The 20,754-nt window shown below is 37.6% G+C and overlaps 1 protein-coding gene and 1 long non-coding RNA gene across 8 annotated transcripts in view; both read right to left on the bottom strand.

Annotated features, from left to right (window-relative positions):
* Positions 1-786: 786 nt before the first annotated feature.
* LOC140604083 (uncharacterized) lies at positions 787-2,725 on the bottom strand. The gene is made up of 3 exons (XR_012007127.1): positions 2,349-2,725; positions 1,952-2,020; positions 787-909 (listed from the first exon to the last, which is right to left on the bottom strand). It is a non-coding gene; the product is annotated as an uncharacterized lncRNA (long non-coding RNA).
* A 9,748-nt stretch (positions 2,726-12,473) lies between these two features.
* Positions 12,474-20,754, bottom strand: part of ZNF112 (zinc finger protein 112) — a 45,899-nt gene continuing 37,618 nt past the window's right edge. For all 7 annotated transcript variants that reach the window (XM_072775005.1, XM_072775037.1, XM_072775033.1 and 4 more), the window contains one exon: positions 12,474-19,225. In XM_072775005.1, the coding sequence (XP_072631106.1) occupies positions 16,722-19,225 (2,504 nt within the window). In that variant the 3' untranslated portion in view covers positions 12,474-16,721. The remainder of the gene's footprint in view (positions 19,226-20,754) is intronic.

Here is a 20,754-nt window from a genome sequence, read left to right as displayed (position 1 = left end):
TTTAAAAGAAACTGCAGGGGATCCCTGGGTGGCGCAGCAGTTTGGCGCCTGCCTTTGGCCCAGGGCGCGATCCTGGAGTGCCAGGATCGGGTCCCTCATCAGGCTCCCTGCATGGAGCCTGCTTCTCCTTCTGCCTGTGTCTCTCCCTCTCTCTCTCTCTTCTCTGTGTCTCTCATGAATGAATAAATAAAATCTTTTTAAAAAATGAATTACTTGATGAAACAGCAAATTTATTAATTTTATTGCATCTCAAACCTTGAGTATATGTCCTTGATATATTCTGTGGTAAAATTTATGTTTACTTATCAGATGATGCTCCTAGGAAAAGCAGTTGTGCCATTCTTTGAGCTATAAGGTAAATTAGACATGTCTTCTCATAGGACAGCCCTCTCTTGAAAAAACTGACAAACTACAGTTGCTCAGACCTAGATATTTGGCAGAACTTTTGGAAATGAGCAAAAGGAGCTTGTCACTTCAAGGAAAACTGCTGATAGCTTTTGCTGCCAATGACAAAATTTATGTTGTAAAGCAAATAACAGAACTTTGAAAAATTTGCGTTATTGAGAGATTGACAGGTTCCAGATATTTAAAGACTTGAGGTCATTAGAAACAAAATTTTTCTGATGATATGAGTGATGATATTGATGACTATAATTTTTAAAAATATTGTAAAGCCAAATGTGTCAATATTTGAAAGATCTGCAAAATGCAGCCATTTAATATTTCCTAAATAAGCAATGCATAATGTCACAGAATCACAAATGTATAAAACACTCAAAGCACAAGACAGACCAAAGGATTTTAATGTAACAGAATACAAAAAGTACACTGATATGGTTTCAGATCTACAATCCAATAACCTTTGAGAGACTATCATTTGTCAGGCTCCACACTGGGCATGGAGGCTACCTGAAAAAAAAAAAAAAAGAAAAGAAACTATCACTTGCGGAACTTTGATGCAGTATCAAAGAAGATACTATAGTCTATTAAAGTAACTATTTTCCTGGGTGCCTGGGTGGCTCAGTTGGTTAAGCAGCCAGCTCTTGATTTTGGTTCAGGTCATGATCTCAGGGTCATGGGACTGAACCCCTAGTTGAGCCCCATGCTCAGTGAAGAGTCTCCTTGAAATGTCTCCCTCTGCCCCTCCTCCCTCTCTGTTTTTCTTAAAGGCAGAAATTAAAGAGATTTGCAAAAATGTAAAACGTTACTTTTCTTATTAAATTTTGTAAATATAGTTTCCTAACAAATGCTATTACTTATGATCTCATGTTATAAGTTTGTTTTTTAAATAAATAAATTAAAAGCTTAAGCATTAATTCCTAAATAGCAAATATACATTTCATAGCGCCACACTAAATGTAATTTCAATTGTTGACCTTAAAAATAAGTTATTTTTACTGGGAAAAAATGGGTTTATTTGGAAATAGCAGAGAAGTGCAATCTAGGACATGGAAGCTATGGTAAAACCATAGGTAAGCCCAATAAACAAAGGAGGGCATAATATTTTACGGAGGAGGAAATTGGGAAGGGATGGTTTTGAATGAAAGCCCATTGGAGAAAAGCAACAGTTCAGAGTGATGAGGTTTCTCATTGGGTAAGGTGCTGGGGCAATTTCTCGTAGGAGATGCAATGTACCTCTTTTCCTATTGGGGCCCTTAATTGATTCTTACCTGTTGAGGATTCTTCTGTAGGGGTCGATAATTGACAATTGTTCCTGTGATTGACTTCAATTGTTATAGGGGGTGAGAGTGCCCCTTTTTGGTTTCCCCACTCCATTTTAAATGAGGTTTCCTTTTATTATTTTTCACAGTATAAAGAAAGCCCTTAGACTGGAACTTGAGAACTAAGGCTTAATTACTTACTGGCATTGATCATGACCAAGCACACATTCCACACGTTCTCCAACTTATGTGAATATCTTTGTAGAAGAAGAATGCTAAGCCCTACTCACTTGGGGCCCTGCTGCCAGGAGCCACGGGGTCACCGCCTCCACTTCCACACAGTCCTTGAGAAAGCAGGGCTGGGGAAGGAAAGGAGGCTGTGAAATATCACCTTTGCCGGAACAAACCACAGTGGCCATTCCATCACTATTAGCAAGGCACTATCCTCATTTTACAGATGAGCAAACGAAGGCACAGCGAGATTAAGCAACTCCTCCCAAAGCTATCCTGTTATAAGGCTGGTGGTGGGTGATGCGGCAGGGAGTGGCGCGCGGAGATACTGCAACCCAAGCTGCACCCACCCCAGGAGGCAAGAACTTTCCCAGACGCCAGAAGACTCCGCTTAAGTGAACTACAACTGTCCTCCCAGCTCCTCAAGCATCAACTCCAACCCCCCACCCTTCAAACCGATTACTGAGTTGTTGCCGCCTCAAGGGCAGGTCTCGAAAGTTCCATATGGGGATCCCTGGGTGGCGCAGCAGTTTGGCGCCTGCCTTTGGCCCAGGGCGCGATCCTGGAGACCCGGGATCGAATCCCACATCGGGCTTCCGGTGCATGGAGCTTGCTTCTCCCTCTGCCTGTGTCTCTGCCTCTCTGCCTCTCTCTCTTTCTCTCTCTGTGACTATCATAAATAAAAAAAAAAAAAAAAAAAAAAGTTCCATATGTTGCGGGATGCCCAACTGACAACCAGCAGGAGGAGAAAATTGGCCACAACCTCGCCCACCGGGGGCCGGAAGTGGCCTCCTCCCCCGCCTCCGGCGGCTCTAGATCAATGCTTCCCAGAATTCCCCAGAACGGAAGTGCCTGAGACTACACGGCGTCCCGGGACTACACTTCCCAGAATGCCCAGGAGGACACCATCCACAGCCCGGTCCCAGTACTTGGAGCTCCTGAACTCTACAGAGTTTCGGAAAAGAGCAAACAAAGGCCACGGGTTACCCCTCCCAGGGGCACAAGTGCTTGGGGCCACTGGCAGCGTCTGGACTGTGCTTCCTGCAGTGCGCTAGGGCAACGATGACTACAGTTCTGGCAGTCTGGCAGAGAAGTGGGTTACCACACAGAGTGCTTGGACTGAATTTCCGAGAATCCCGGAGGGGAAAATATTCCATAGACACGTCATACTGGAGCCAAAACGTCTCCAAAAAAACAGAGCTCTGGTGGACTGAGCGCCACTGACACGCTTGCCTGGCACAGAAGTTTTTTCCACTACATACATAGATCTTCTACACTAATGTCCAGAGCGTCCTGTACAGTAGTGCTTCCTGTCAGGTTGCCCTTCGGTGTTTTGAATACAGGTATCCCTTGTTTCGTAAAGCTCTACTCCACTTTGCTTTTTTTTTTTTTTTTTTCCCCACTTTGCTTTTTATAAAAGACTTACTTTAGTACTGGCTTTGGTAACTAGAAGAAATCCAAAAAGCATTTTCCCTTGTATGAAAAAATCCATTACCATACTAATGTAAATCTTTCATAAAAACGAAGTTATTCCAATGTTCAGAAAGTGGGGGATACTCCTGTGCGTTAAAGGAACGCTGTACTTTTAGATATTGGGAACCTGTAATTCGATTCATTTTGGATGAATTCTGTGCCTTCAGTCAAACCCAGTCTTTTCTCTTTCTCACCTTAAAAAAAAAATTTTTTTTTATCTCGCTTCTCGTCCTTTTGGCTAAGATCAAGTGTAAAAAAAGATTTTATGTATTTATCTGAGAGAGAAACAGCGTGAGAGAGAGAGAGAGCGACAGCAGGGGACAGGGCAGAGGGAGAAGAAGAAGCAGACTTCCCACTGAGCAGGGAGCCTGATGCAGGGCTGGATCCCAAGACCCTGGGATCATGACCTGAACAGAAGGCAGATGCATAACCAACTGAGCCACGCAGGCATGCCTCACTTTTGTTTTTAGTTACACATGTAACTACACTAAACAGCAATGGTCAATAAAATAAATATCATGTATAGGAGAGAAAAGTGAAGCTTGAAATACACAAAGAAAATAAAAACCATCATAAAGTGGAAACCACATGTGGGTTAAAATGGAGATCTTGAAGGAGGATTGGCTTGAACTGCATTGGACAATGAATTTAAGGAATACTGTATCAATCTTACCTGGACTGGAGTTTCTTGTTCCATGTGTACCTGGACACATTGGGAGCTCTAACAGTTTAGCTGGCATGAGTTGTTGATTCCAAGGTACCAAGAAATGACAAAAATGCAAATGTTATCAGGGCATAATGTATAAGCAGCAAAAACCTTGGTTTTAATTGCTCACTCTAAAGAAACATGATCTCTTTAGATGAATGAGAGCGTCACTGGCAGGGAATTGGAGAAAGCACTGCAGTATCAAAAGGAGTAAATCCTTTATAAAATCTTGAAAATGTTTCCTCATCGAGTTCATCTTTAGGTATCACATCACCTACTTCTAATGTATTCTTGATAATGAAAATAATAAACAAGCCTTATTATTCCACAAACCAATTAAAATCAGAGCAGCCATGATTTATTCTGTGAGAGATGGACTGAGGTCCAGAAAAATGTATTCTTCACTGTTGTAAAGTGGAACCGAGGAGTCCACTTTACTACTCTTTTGGGGATTTGAAAATTTTACAGAAAAACTCAAAAGTAATCATAGCCCAATCAATTCAGATTCTGCTATTTTTGTGAAATAAAGCAGTAGATTAATTTCCCTAAATCTGTTTTTTTTCCATTTCTGCAATTGGGATGTGTTAACTTTTTCAGAATAGGAACACTACTTTTAGGAGAAATAATGGAAATCCCAAATTACCTGTAACTTAGGTAACATCTTACTTTTGAAGAAAAGCAATGTAATAACAAGGCATAGTTGAGGGAGAAGAAAAAGCTCCTGACATCACTGTTGTCTGCTCTACCTGGATTAGTTAGGTGGGGTCTACAGGGACCCAGGATGAAAACACTTAACTAGCTGTGACTAGTGGGTCTCTCACCAGCATGATTTATTCACACGTCATGTTATTACCTTTTTTTCAATTCCCTGAATGCAATGACATCACCTAGGTCCTTTATATAACTTGAATAGGAGGCTACAGAGCTGCTTCCTTGGGGGGTATCTCAGGGAAAATTCTGTTATTAAGGAGTAGGGGCTCCTCCTGTTTTCATTTTCTAGAACTCTACTGTTGTTCTGGTAGTCCTTTAGGTTGAGAAAAAGCTGTAAGTTAGCCGAAATCTCAAATCTTGGTTTTCAAAAGTCTCTCTCTACCAAAAATGCGATTTGTTTTGCCCATTTGTTCTGGAAACAGTGACTACATACATACTGCATTTAAGGCAGATTGTCTACCTTGGAGAAGCTTGAGTTACTGAACTGTTAACTTCCTAGAAATGTGAGTCACAGAGACAGGTGTGTAAACTGTATTTAATGTACTATTAAGTGCATTGATTTTTTTGAGGGGAGGTAAGTGTGGCAGAGATTGCTATCTGCTCCCCAAACTCACTTCTTCCTTTGGGGCTAGGCCACATATCCCAGGTTCCCTTATAGTTAGATGTGGCACATGGGTTCAGGCTTGCGGAATGTGAAGGGAAGCCCTGAACACCATTCACAAGCCTGGTTCAGGGAAACCCCAATGCTTGATCCTCTGTTATTTTTGTGTTTCTCAACAGAATGAAAAGAGCACCGAGGAGGCTGGAGCTACAAAGATGACAGAGGCTGGGTCTCTGACTCATCACAGGGAAGCTGCCCTTTAACCAGTTGTTCTCTACTGGACAATGAGCCAGAAATAAAATCGTATTGTGTTAAGCTTCTGAGATGTGGGGGGTTGATTTACAGCAGTTAGCCTATCCCCACTAATACAGGTAGGCAATAAAGTAGGTAGCTTTTGTTTTTTATATTTATTTTTGGAAGATGTCCAGAGGTAGGAACAGGCTAGCTCATGAGTGCTGTAGAGGGCATGCTAAGAAAGTAAGGACTTTCAGTGATTCTGAAGCTTTTGGGGGGTTTGGAGTCAGATCTCCCTCTCTAGCAGCTGATGAAAGTTAATAGGCCCTCTTCTTCCCCAAATAAACATACTCAAACAATTGTATAGATAATTTCAGAAGATTCTCTGACTCTCTGAAGCCCATGCATGGAGACTTAGATGGTCCATGGAATCCAGGTTGCTTTGGGTGGTGAAGAACCACCTTTTAAAGAAATTGATGTATAATCCTAACTGTGGGAAACGAACTAGGGGTCGTGGAAGGGGAGGTGGGCGGGGGGTGGGGGTGACTGGGTGACAGGCACTCATGAGCACTGGGTGTTATTCTATATGTTGGCAAATTGAACACCAATAAAAAATAAATTTATAAAAAAAAGAATATTAACTTTAGGCGTACAACATGATGATTCAATATTTGTATATATTGCAAAATGATTACCACAGTAAATCTAGCTATCATCTGTTAGTTTTAGTTATTGTATTTTTTTGGTTCTAAGGTTTCTTTAGGAGTTCAAATTCTCTGGTGAAACTTTCCATCTTCTTGTCTTTCTTCTTGAATGCTTTAATCAATTTTATTTTTAAAATTTTTTTTATTTTTATTAATTTATGATAGTCACACAGAGAGGGAGAGAGAGGCAGAGACACAGGCAGAGGGAGAAGCAGGCTCCATGCACCGGGAGCCCGACGTGGGACTCGATCCCGGGTCTCCAGGATCGCGCCCTGGGCCAAAGGCAGGCGCTAAACCGCTGCGCCACCCAGGGATCCCCTCAATATTATTTTTAAGTCTGTCAGATAACTCTGGTGTCTAGATCACCCGAATTGCTTTTGTTTATCTGGTCCTGATTCCTAGCAAACTTGATAATGTTTTGAATGCCAGATATTTTGTATGAACAATTATGAAAGTTCTGGATGATTTTATCATGTTTCATAAAAAATTAATTTTCTAGGGCAGGCAGGTAAAGCAGATCACCTTTATTTGATGAGAAATGGTTATCCATTGTTCATGAGGACATGAAGAATGTGGATACTCTTAGATACTTTTTGGAAGGAAGGTGTTCAGGAAACATCAAATTTAAAATATATATCTTTGGGACCAATAACCTTTTAAAAATTTCTCTTACAAAAATGGAAAGAAAATAATTAATATTGACCCGGTAATTCACCACCTCTCCCTGGAATATCTTAGGAATTGTGATATCAATCTAACTACCATGTAAAAATGTGAATAGTTAAAAAATGGAAATAATATTTACTAGCATAAAGATAATAAATTTTTAAAAAGATTTTTATTTATTCATTCATTAGAGACACACACACACAGAGAGGCAGAGACAGAGGCAGAGGGAGAAGCCGGCTCCCTGCAGGGAGCCTGATGCGAGACTTAATTCCAGGACCCAGGATCATGCCCTGAGCTGAAGGCAGACACTCAACCACTGAGCCACTCAGGCATCCCAATAATCAATAAATTTAAATTCTAATTTAAAAGTAGGCTTTAACTGGATATACCTGGTTTGTCCAAATTGTCTACTGCAAATAAACTCAGAATTTATGTATATAATTCATATATGGTTTGCTGAAGAAATATAGTCTATAATGCAATTTCTTTATCCTTACATGAATGAGTGGTCAAATATAAAATCTAAGAGTTCTCAAACTAAACTTCTTCCTCTAAGCTGGCATGCATCACTCACATTGCTGTTCAGCTGTTACTGTGAAGCCAAAATGCTATCCAGGGCATAATTACAAGCTGTGCTTCATCATTTCAGGCTGCTCAAAAAAGGAATGGTACATCTGGGCCTGATTTGGGCAAATATTGACACACATTTTTAGTGTTCATCTGTTATTCCCCAAATTGCTTTCCAGTGCAAGAAATAGGACTTCTTTGGAAGGTGTGTGTTTAATGGTTTTGAGGCCCTCCTAAAGGAAAGCTACATTTGGATGTGATTTTATTGTATATGCTTTCAATCGTTAATAATATCTATTGTATAAGAACTATGAGTCATGTAAGTCTGCTAAGACAATTGATTACTTTGTGTTACAGAGTTAACAGGAGACTTGAAAGAAGAGAAATTTTATGGTTCTCAATTTTTCATTGACTTTTTTGGAGAGTGAAAAACATTCATCATTAAGAAATAAGTAAAAATTGCTACATAAGCTGTAGAATACTATGTAGCCAATAAAAGGATGTAGTAGATTAATTTGTTGATAGGGTAAATATTTTTAGCATATTGATGAATTTCTTTAAAGTTAGAAAATAGTATGCATCCTATAGTTGTAGTTTTGGAAAATATTATACAGAGGTATTTGCCTATATAACATGATGCATAGTAGATGAAAGTATTCACAGTATGTATCTGAGTGATGAGTTGGTGAGTTTGAATTTTCAAATATTTCACTTACACATTGAGTTTTTCTATACAATTTTATTTATCAATGTTCAGGCATTCATTTCAAGGCAGTTTATCGAGGTATAATTTACATATGATATTTATTCTTTTTAGCGTGCAGTTCTGTGAATTTTGACTAACATATATGTCACTGAAATCAAGATATGGAATCTTCCATCCAGTCCAAAAAATTCCCTCATGCCCTTTATAATCACCCCCTGCTCTATCCTCAAATAGTATGTGTTACTAGTCACTGCTATTTTGCCTTTTCCAGAATGTTGTATAAATGGAATCACACAGTATGTAGCCTTTTGAGTCTGGCTTCTTTTCCCTTAATATAATGCATTTGAGATGCACTCATGCTGTTATACCAATAGTTTGTTATTTTAATTGCCAAGTAATATTGCATTGTAGGCCTATAACAGTTTGCTTTTCCACTCCCCAGATAAAGGATATTTAGGTTGTTTTGAGGCTTTGCAGTTATAATTATATTGCCATCAACCTTTGCATATTTGCTTGAACCTGTTTTCAAGGTATTGCTGTATTGTATGCAATGTGTATGTTCATTAAAAACTGCCCCACTGTGTTTCAAAGTGGCTGTAGTATTTTGCATTTCTACAGCTATGTCTCAGAGCTCCACTTGCTCTGTATCCTTTTCAGCACTTGATATTGTCTGGTTTTCTCATTTGGGTTATTCTAATAGGTGTGTGTAGTTCTATCTCATTGTGGTTGTTTTGTTGATCACAGTATCATATGTTTATTTGACATCCATATATGTTCTTTGAAGCACTTTTCAAAACTTGTCTTTAAGTGAGCTGTTTATTTTCTTAGTATTCAATGTTGAGAATTCTTTATATATTCTGAATACAATCCTGTTTTAACATATTTTGAAAATATTTTCCCAATCTATAGAGTCTTGATCTTTCATAACAGTGTCTTTTGAAAAGCAGAGGTTTTAAATTTTGATGAAGTACAGTCTACTAAATTTCTTATATGGATCATACTAAGAACTCCTTCCTTAACTCAAAGTGATAAAGAAAATTGTCCCACATTTTCTTCTAGACCCCTTATTGCTTAGGATTTACATTTAGATCTAAAGAGACCCATTTTGAATTAACTTTTTTGTATAGTATGATGTATAGGTTGAGATTCATTCTTTTGCACATACATGGATGTTTAATTATTCCTGAATAAAAAAAAATAATTATTCCTGAATACATTGTTGAATGACTATTTCTCCCATTGAATTGCTTTGGCACATTTACCAAAAATCAATTGACCATATATATGTGAGTCTATTTCTGGAGTCTATTATGTTCTGTTTTATATGTCTATCTTTTTACCAATACTACACTGTGTTGATTATAGAAGCTTTATAGTAAGTCTTGAGATCAGATAATGTGAGTCTTCCAATATTGTTTTCTTTTTTATGTTTTAGGCCATTCTTCTTTACTTCTTGCAGATTTTAGAAATGCTTGTCAATTTCTGCAAAAACTCCTTCTGGAATATTGAGTGGGACTGTGCTGGATTTATAGATTAGGATAAATGGCTTAACAAGATTGTCTTCAATTCCATGACAAACTCATATTTATTTGTTTGAGTGGTCTTTTAAATTTTTCATCAGTATTTTGTAATATGCAGCATAAAGATCACATACACTCATGTCTCTTACCCCCTCCACATTATATATTTGGTGCTATTGTAAATGGTCCTGTTTTTTTCTTTCTTGATTTCAATTTCCAATAGTTCAGAACAAATATAGTGATTTTTGTGTATATTTAGTTTTGTATCTAGTGACTTTGCTAAATTATTAGTTCTACTAGCTTTTTTTGTTGATTCCTTTAACTTTTCTGCATAATCTTAGCTTCTGCAATTAGAGTTTTATTTCTTCCTTTCCTCTTTATTTTTCTCACCTTAGTGCACTGGCTAGTACCTCCCATATGATATTGACATGAGGTAGTGAGAGTAGAAGTCCTTGCCTTGTTTCCAAACTACAGGTGAAAAGTATCCAATCTTCTTTCCTTCTAGCAGTTTGCATTTTATCTTTTTAACATTAACTGGAATTAAAGTAAAAACATTAAAAAATGACATCATTAAAAATGATGTCAATATTTTTGCCAATGTCTTTTATCAGCTTGAGGAAGTTTCCCTTTAATTCCTAGGTTTGGGTTGGGTTTTTTTTTAAGTCATGAATTGATGTTCAACTTTGTCAAATGCTTCTTTCCCTTCTGAGTTAGACAGTTTGACTTCTGTATATTGAAACAATCTGCATTTTCAGAATCTATACTACTTTATTATGCATTATTCTTTTTAGAAATTGCTAAATATGATATTTTGTTGGGGATCTCCATGTCTAGGTTCATGAAGGATATCAGTCAATAGTTTTCTGTTCTTAAAATGTCACTGTTGGATTTTGTTATCAGGGTAATCTTATTTCCTGAAATAATTGGCTAGAATTTGCCAGTAAAGCCATTTGCCCCTAGGTATTATTTGCTAGTTTTTCTCTTTTTTACTTAAATTCAATTTAATTACCATATACTGTTTTATTCATTTCAAAGGTAAAATTTAGTGATTCATCAGTTGCATACAACACCCAGTGCTAGATGGTTTTTATCTATACATTCAACTCGTTTAGGAGATATAGGACTATTCAGGCTGTCCACTTCTTTTTTTAAAAAAAGATTTTATTTATTCATGAGACACACAGAAAAAGGCAGAGACATAGGCAGAGGGAGAAGCAGGATCCTCGAGGGCAGCCTGATGCAGGACTCAATCCCAGGAGCCCAGGATCATGTCCTCAGCCAAAAGCAGTTGCTCAACCACTGAGCCACCCAGGCGTCCCAGACTGTCCACTTCTTGTGTACGCTTTGGTGATTTGTCTTTCAAGGAATTCATACATCTTGTTGAAATTGTTCATTTTAGAGGCATAAAGGTGTTCCTAATATTTACAGGAACATTTACAGAATGTCAACCCATTCTGGAACTGCTGCTCCTGATGGTTGGCAAAAGGTTATCACTTGCTTGATATAGTTTAATTTCATTTGGATTAAAGGAAAAATACTTTGCATGACTACTTCTTTTAAATTTGGTATGGTTTGCTTTATGGCTCAGAATACAATTTATCTTGGCAAACATTCCAAATGCACTTGAAAGTAATATATATTCAACCACTGTTGAATGAAATTTTCTCTAAATGGCAAATAAGTCAAGTTGGGTTGCAGTGTTGTTCAAGTCTTCTATATCCTTACTGATTTTCTATCATCTTGTTTTGCCAATTACTAAGAGAACGGTTTAGTTTTCCAAATATACTTGTGGTTTTCTATAAGTTTTTGCTTCATGAATCTTTCAACTCTGTTGTTAGGTGCATATACATTTAGAATTGTATGTTACCTGCTGTACACTTTGTAATATTCCTTGTATGAATTCTTTGTTGATATGAATGTAATAGTCCAGCTTCCTTTGGATTAGTTTTGGATAGCATACCTTTTTTCATTCTTCATCTTTTAGCCCACTTAACCTCTATATTTAAAAAGTTTTTTATAGAAAACATACAGCCTATGTTAGGTTTTGCTTTTTTATCCAGTCTGACAATGTTTTAACTGGTGTGTTTAGAACACTTACATTTAATATAATTATTATCACAGGATTTGAACCTACCATCATGCTAATCTTTACTATTTCCACCATGTGTTATTCAATTTTCCTGCTTTTGGATTGAGTTTTGTTTTTTTAATAATTCCATTTTGTCTCTACTACTGGCTTATTATATACCAGTTTAAATTGTTGGGTTTTTTAAAGATTTATTTATTTATTCATGATAGACACAGACTGAGACAGAGAGGCAGAGACCTAGGCAGAGGGATAAGCAGGCTCCTCACAGGGAGTCTGATGTGGGACTCGATCCCGCATTCCGGGATCAGACCTGAGCCAAAGGCAGGCGTCCAACCGCTGAGCCACCCAGGCGTCCCTTTAAATTGTTTTTTAATGGTTGCTCTGGGGCTTATAATATACACCTATAATTTTTCACAGTTTACCTTCTAATATTATGCCAATTCATGTGGTATAGAACAGCATACTTCCAATTTCTCTCTGCTCTGTTCTATGGTATTGTTACATTTTACTTCTTATATAAGCTATAAACTCACAAAACCTCGCTCACATTTTTGGTTTAATGAATATTTTCAAGTGATTAAAAATGAGAAAAATATTTGACTTGATTTTTTAAAGATTTTATTTATTTATTCATGAGAGACTGAGAGAGGTAGACACAGGCAGAAGGAAAAGCAGGCTCCATGCAGGGAGCCCAACGTGATCCTGGGACTCCACGATCACACCCTGGGCTGAAGGTGGTGCTAAACCGCTGAGCCACCCCGGCTGCCCTTGACTTGATTTTAAGCATTTTCAAAGTTCATTCTTTCTCCCTTCCTTCCTTCCTCCCTCTCTCTCTTTCTGATACAAATTTACTCCTGGTATAATATTCTGTCTAAAGAAATTTCTTTAATATTTCTTATAGTGCTGATCTGCTGCTAGTGAATTCTATTACCTTTTATTCATCTGAAAATCTTTATTTTGCATATTTTTTTGAAAAACATTTTCACTGGGCTAGGAATTTCTGATTAACAGTATTTTGTTTCAGAATGTTAAAGATATCACTCCATTGACTTCTGGCTCGTTGTTTTGTTTTGTTTTGTTTTTGTTTGTTTTTTTTTTATTAGAAGTCTGCTCTTCTTCTCATCTGTTTCTTGTATGTAATTTGTCCTTTTCCTCAGCCACCAATATTTTGTCTGTCTTGTTCATGTTCAGCTGTTTGGAAACAATAGATCATGTTTTTGTTTGTTTTAAAATCCTGCTTGGGTACTCTGAGGTTCTTGGATCTGGTAGAGGTCTTTTTTTGGGGGGGGGGGGGAATTCTCAGCCATTATATCTGCAAATATTTATTTTCTCATTCTTGCTCTCTTCTCTTCCTAGATTTCTAATTTAACACATATTAGACCAGAGTTTTCCCACAGTTCTTTGAAACTCTCTTCTGTATCCTTCACACTTTTTTAGTTTGATTTAAATTGACCTATATTCAAGTTCTGACTATTCTGTTTTGTTGAGTCCTTCATGAGCATCCTTTGTGATAAATTTTTTCTAGCATTTCCTATTTGATTCTTTGTTAATATTCACGGAAATCCCCCATCTGTTCATGTATATTGTCTGTCCTTCTCATAAAAGCACTCAACACATCAACTAGTTACATAAAATTCTCTAATATTTCCAAAACTAGTTCATCTCAATGCATGGTTTATTAATTAGTCTGCTGTTGCTTGCCAGATGATTGTTCTTCTCATTTTGTAGTTTTTTGATTGCATGCCAAATAACATGTATGAAACAGTGGAGACTGAAGTAAATACTATTTTTGCCTAGGGCACTGCTATTCTGCTAGGATGTTAGGGTGAAGCAATCTGGTCAGGAATTAAGTTGGAATTAAATTCTGTTGTTGTAATAGTTATCTTTAGTACACCACTTCAAATTTTTCTAATGTTACCTGGTGCTTAGGGTAGGGACTGGAGTGCTGGAGGATTTTTCTCAATGTTCCTTCTTCACCCTCAGCTTTTGGCCATCCCTATGTATCTGTGCCCCAGGATTCTCAGAGATCCATGTTCTTGCCACTTTCCCAGTGTAATCTGCTATATTGCTTATCACTAGGAGCAAGCTAGTCTATTTACAGGAAAGAGGGATATTTTTAATCATCTTGGTTTAGTCTCAGTCTTGAGTGGGGATTGGAGACGACAGAGATCTTATGCATTTGTGGGAGCTAGGACTACATAATCCTAAATGAGACAGAAGCTCTCTTCCCTCAGCTATGAGGAAAAATGGTGATACTGCCATGTTGTGAGCAATCTAAAGATGAGTTCATACACAAGGACAGAGGTAAGAGAATTAAAGAAAAGCAATACAAGGCCTCCTTGGCTGACCCAGACCCAAGTCTTACCCTACCTGTATCTCTTCATTTATATGAACTGAGAAATATTTTTGGTTTAGGCAACTCTTTTTACATTTCTTGTTACATTTCTTGTTTCTTACATTTCTTGTTACTTACAACTAAGAGCACCCTAAATGATAAAACCACCATGAGCTCTCATAATCTTCCCTTATAAACAATGATAGTAAAGAAATGTATTAGAAGCCCTGGTTTCTAATGATATTGTGCAATTTGAACTAGCACCTTTGAAGCCAGGTTAGGTGAGTCCCTTGGTCATCTTGTTCATCCAATGAGGGACGTGATAGAAAAATTATAATGCACCAATTTATAACACTACTGAATTGTACTAGGGCATTCTAGGCTGCATGATCTTTGAGATCTAAAGAAATTTCACAGAAAGATAAAGGTGCTGACACCTAATTTATCTGTATCCTCAATAACCCAGGGAATTTTGAAAATTAATGTCAGGGATTTTTATTCTTTAGTTTTGGCTATAAAGCCACCCAGTGAAATAGAACAATCATATTATGAGTTCTTACCTATAAAGGATGATATATCAGTAGTTTATTACTTCAGTACAACTGGTAAATGTTAGTTGAAAAAAGTTTTAAATGAAGTACAAGAAAGAAAAGATTAAGCCAAAACCTTGCTTGTCAGAGAAAACCATTGTATACATGATTATGAGTAATCTTTTATACATCATCTATGAAACATGTATTTGAACATATATGTATACAAACTTAAATTAGCTGGATATTATGAAGGTACAATACACATTTTCACTACACAATATGTGCAATTCCTTCCTATCATTTTGGATCAATTCCTTACTTTCTATAACTCCATAGTATAGGAACTTGGAGAAACTCCTTCAAATCCCTATTTATTTCCAGTTTAAAAAATTACCCTCATTGTAAAATTTTTTTCTATTAAAATTGCTTTATCATACATTATTCTGTATTTCCTGTAGGTATGCACGTTTACATATATATGTATATCTATTATATATACACATTATATATATAAAATATATATTTAAATATATAATTATATATATAATATATATTATGACACTTGTCTAACAAACCTGTGTATTTTTCACTCCCAACAGAATGTATTGTTTTTGTAAGATAGAGACCAACAAGTAAAAAATCCTATCTTATGTAACCAATATATTTGATAAGATGTTTAGAGAAATTCAAGATCTTTCCTTTTTTTTTTTTTAATTTTTATTATTTATGATAATCACACAGAGAGAGGCAGAGACACAGGCAGAGGGAGAAGCAGGCTCCATGCACCGGGAGCCCGACGTGGCATTCGATCCCGGGTCTCCAGGATCGTGCCCTGGGCCAAAGGCAGGCGCTAAACCGCTGCGCCACCCAGGGATCCCAGATTTTTCCTTTCTTTGTGTGACTGGGAGGATAAGGATATAGAACTTGATAAAATTAAAGCCCTCCAAAAGCATCACAGATTCTGTCTAAGGAGGTCTGAATTGCACAAAGGCTTTAATTTAACTCTTAGAAATCGGTTAGATCCAAAGAACTTTGATGTCAATATGGAGACTAAAAAAACCAAAGTATTGTAATTTTGAGTTTTATTAAGAAAGTATTTTTCATTAGTAACCATTTCTGACACTTTGCGAATATTACAGTAAAACTCTGCCTTAACACACAGGGCAGGGGTAGAAAGTCAATTACGTAAAATGCAGTGTAACCAAAAACATTATCAGTTTGTACTGTCATTTAAAGTGCACATATGTGTATACACACACACACATACACACACACATACACATACACAAACACACAGCTAAACTTAAACTGATGGTATACTGTATAGAAAGAGACCAAATGGTAAGAATTTAGCTTATCCTGCTTGAGATAGGACAAAGGATGGAAACCAATTCCAGCAAGGTTACAGCCAAATTCATGTAATTTCATTGCAGTATTCCTTGAATCTATCCTACATTTCAAGTAAATTTTCCCACTTGAAGTGCTTATATTAAGATTACTTGCAGGATTCTTCCTCCAAATACATTTTTAAATTGTTTTCTTGGTAGGGGGTGGGGAATGAGCTTAATAAAATTTTCAAATATGACACTTTTATACATTTTTAGTGATTTAGCAAAAAGTATTGAGCACCTGCACTGAGTTATGCAATGTCATGGTTTTGTAACTCAGCAATGAATGAAGCCCTTTCTCTCACTAAAGCTTATGTTAGAGTGGACATGGATTTAGACACACTCATCATTGTATTTTTGTTACTCTTATCTTTTATAAGCCCTAGTACAATGATAATTAAGTCATGTGCAATGCCTGTTAAAGTTGTCACAAAACCCATTATGGAAACTCTCTTGTTAGATATCTCTGCTGTGTGGTCTGACTATTGTGAATGCATTACATTTTCATTAAAGAAATTCTTTTTCTACTATAAGAACTCTAGTGCATTGAAAATTTCAGTTCCTATTTGAGGACTTCAAAACAAATAGAACTGTTATAGAACTTCATTTCTGTATGGGTTCTCTGGTGAAGGATAATCCTTACCATACTCTTCACTTTTATAGAATTTATCACCACTATGGACTCTCTGATGAATAAGTAGACCTGAGCTCCAACGGAAACCCTTACCACATGCATCACACTTGTATGGTTTCTCTCCTGTGTGGACTCTTTGATGAGCCTGAAGATTTGATCTCTGACTGAAGCCCTTTCCACATACCTCACATTTGTATGGTTTTTCCCCAGTGTGGACTCTGTGATGAGCCTGAAGACTTGAAAACCCGCTGAAACCCTTACCACATTGTTCACATTTATAGGGCCTCCCTTCTGTGTGGACCCTCTGATGTGCTTGAAGGCGTGAACTCTCACTGAAGCCCTTTGTGCATACTTCACATTTGTATGGTTTCCCTCCTGTGTGGACCCTCCGATGTGCTTCAAGGCGTGAACTTTGACTAAAGCCCTTCCCACACATCTCACATTTATATGGTTTCACTCTAGTGTGGACTCTCTGATGACCTTGAAGATATGCCCTCTGACTGAAGCCTTTCCCACATACCTCACATATATATGGTCTCTCTCCAGTGTGGACACTCTGATGGCTTTGAAGGTATGATCTCTGACTGAAGCTCTTACCACACTCATCACATTGGTATGGCTTCTCTCCTGTGTGGACTCTCTGATGGGCCAGAAGAGTTGAGGCCTTACTGAAGCCCTTACCACATTCGCCACATTTATAGGGTTTCTCTCCTGTGTGAACTCTCTGATGAATTTGAAGATTAAAGCTCCAACTGAATCCCTTCCCACACTCCTCACATTTGAACGGTTTTTCTCCAGTGTGGACTCGCTGATGGCCTTGAAGGTGTGAACTCCGACTGAAGCCCTTCCCACACTCCTCACATTTGTATGGTTTCTCTCCAGTGTGAACTCTCTGATGGCCTTGAAGGTATGAATTGCGACTGAAGCCCTTCCCACACTCTTCACATTTATACGGTTTTTCTCCAGTGTGGACTCTCTGATGGGCTTGAAGGTATGAACTCCGACTAAATCCCTTGTCACACTCCTCACATTTATAAGGTTTCTCTCCTGTATGGACTCTCTGATGAACATTAAGAACTGATCTATGACTGAACCCTTTACCACATGCATTGCATTTATATGGCTTCTCTCCAGTGTGGACTCTCTGACGATCTTTAAGTTTTGAACTCCAATTGAAGCCATTCCCACAATCCTTGTAAGCTTTTTCTCCAATGTGAATTTTCTGATGACCTTGAAAATATGAATTTTGGTTGAAGCTGTTACCACATGCATAATGTTTATATGGTTGTTCCCTAGTGTGGACTATCTGAAGGTCCTGAAAATGTGAGGCCAGATTGAAGTCATTACCACATTCCTTGGAATTATAAGGAATCTCTTCCATGTGAACTCTATGCTGAATGTTAAGATTTGAGCTACAAATAAAACCCTTCTCATATTCCACATTTGTGTATAGTTTCTCTTCAGTGTGGATTTTCTGGTGGACTTGAAGACAAGAACTCTGATTAAAGACATTCCCATTCTCCTCATATTCATGGGGTTTCTCCACAGTACAAACCCTAAAAATACTATTAAGGTCTAAGCTATGACTGAAGTCTTTCTCATAAATATTGCATGTACAGGATGTCTCTCCTGTGTGAATAAGTTCACAAGTGTTAAGAGAGGAGCACTGACTGAAGCTCTCACCATATCCACACTTACATGGCTTCTCTTCTGTATGTTTTCTCTGATGGGACTGCAGATGTGAACTCTCAAAAACACAACCATCTCCTCTATGAACACTTTGATGAATACAAAGAGCTGAACTGTAACTACAGCCCTTTCTACACGGACTGTAGGTGTGGCCCTTCCCTTCTAATTGTAACTTCTGATAAACTTCTAAGCCGGAGTCATCACTGAAGGCTCTTCTGTACTCATTACAGGGGTAGGGCTTTTGCCCTATTTGTATTAAGTCTTGATTAAGCAAAGAAACCTTTATGATGTTCTCTCCACAGTCATGGCAGCTGTAATTTTTTTCTGTTCTGTGTACTCCCACACTATCATTGTGATGTGAGACCCAACTGGTGCTGTCACACTTACAGAAATTATTTTTCATCAAAATTTGCTGACACCTACACTGATAATTATGTGACTCTGTCAGATACATTTTCCTCCAAGAATGCTGGGCTCTCCAAGATGGAAATTCTTGGCTTTTTAGGCAATTGGAAACATCCTCTATATGAGTCAGTATACAGTTCTCATCTTCAGATACATGAATTGGCACTCCTGCCCAAACCTGGCAGGGGAAATCACCTTGTTTTTGCAAATGAGAAATATTCCCTTGAAGTTTTTTCATGGAATCTTGACACTTGGTTATTAAACTACCTGCACCTTGTTGCCAGGTCTGCCAGGACGAAAGCTCCTTGGGAGAAATGTAGCCTAATCCCACTTCTTGATTACTCTCCATATTATGTTGACTCTTGGTTCCTATAATGATAAAGAGAATTTAGACATATGCACAAGTGAATGTTTTTATTCAGAGATTTCAAAATTTTACCCTTAGGTTATGACATGAAACTTCAATGAACTACAGGAAAATTCATGTTACTACTCCGAAGAATACTTAGAAAGTGGCTCTTCTTTGGTTATATCAGGAATACAAGTAGAACCCACATAATTCAGGCTATCTGTATGCCTGAAAATCAAAGCTTTGCAACACAACGTGAAAACATCAAACTTGGTGGCCCTGTTCAAAAGGCCTAGTAAAACCATATATGTATTAGCATGGGTTTATCATGGATTGTGTGGAGACCCCAAGGACAAACTAGAAGGGGATATTATCAAATTGGAAATAGGATTCAAGTGGACAAATGCTTTTTGTCCTAATAACTTTTGCTCTTTTTCTCTGGCATGTGGGTATGGGAATGTTTTTGTGTTAGGGCACAGTGTTAAATGCTGTGCACACAAAGGTAAACACAGACCTCTATGCTTGAGGCATCATATGGCCTCTAATAAGCTATCTTCATGAGAATAATAAACTCTTCTAAGTCACTGTATGCCATATCAGTTTCAACTTTAAAAAAAATATTTTACAATTAGCAAAGGCTATTGTATAGGTCTGAATGTGAAGCACTGTGACAGAATTCAACTCCAAAGACAGAAAAAAATGGAGGTGGAGGGACGGAGCACAGCCAAGTTCCCTGGCACCTTTAGGCGTCCTTTGAAGCACACCATCAAAAACCAAAACTCAATGAATAATGATTTTGCGTTGTGTCCTTTTACTAGAAAGATACTTTAACGTTTAGGGAATTTGAAGTACCAAAAGAAATGAAGAGAGGCACATTTGAGTGGAAATGATCTGTCACTTAGTTATTAACATTCAGCTTCCAAGCAGACAGTAAATCTTCATATCCTGGTAAGAAGTATTCTCCCTGCAGACACTGGATTCAACATGTACTTTTCTAACACCTGGCAGCACATCAATTCTCTACAGCATCCAGAAAAGAAAGCAGTAAAACAGGATTCTTTTCATACTTTCTTTTTTGTCTGTCTACACTGGAACATATTATCTACAAGGACAAGGACTTTATTTCCAGCAAGTAGGAGCTGCTCAATAAGCATATAATGAATAGATCACAGTGTGAGTCATTCTCACTCTCAGAATTAAAAAGACATGTATATGTGTTGTTTTTCATGGGAAAGAAACTGGTGGTGGTAATTTTGCCACAAAGTTGAAAAACTGTGTAAGAGGTAGGGCTACACTTATGGGACCACCTGCTAATGGGAAAAGCAAAGGTCACAGGAATCTCTTGTGGATTGAGTCTTTTTCATTTTTAAAATAACTTCAAATAGTGTATTTTTTTTTTTTTGTATAAAATCTTATGGGTAGCCCCACATTATCCCCAACTTAAAAAAAAAATGAAAATGCCACACTGATGACTGGGTGGCACTAGGCTCTGGGGCACTACAGTGACTGCTTGGTAACACTTTCTGGCACATCCATACGTACTCCTCTC

This window comes from Canis lupus, chromosome 1 (genome assembly GCF_048164855.1).
Source record: "Canis lupus baileyi chromosome 1, mCanLup2.hap1, whole genome shotgun sequence".
NCBI classification, from domain to species: domain Eukaryota; kingdom Metazoa; phylum Chordata; class Mammalia; order Carnivora; family Canidae; genus Canis; species Canis lupus.
The sequence above is the reverse complement of the archived record's forward strand: the minus strand, read 5'-3'. Positions and strand labels throughout refer to the sequence as shown.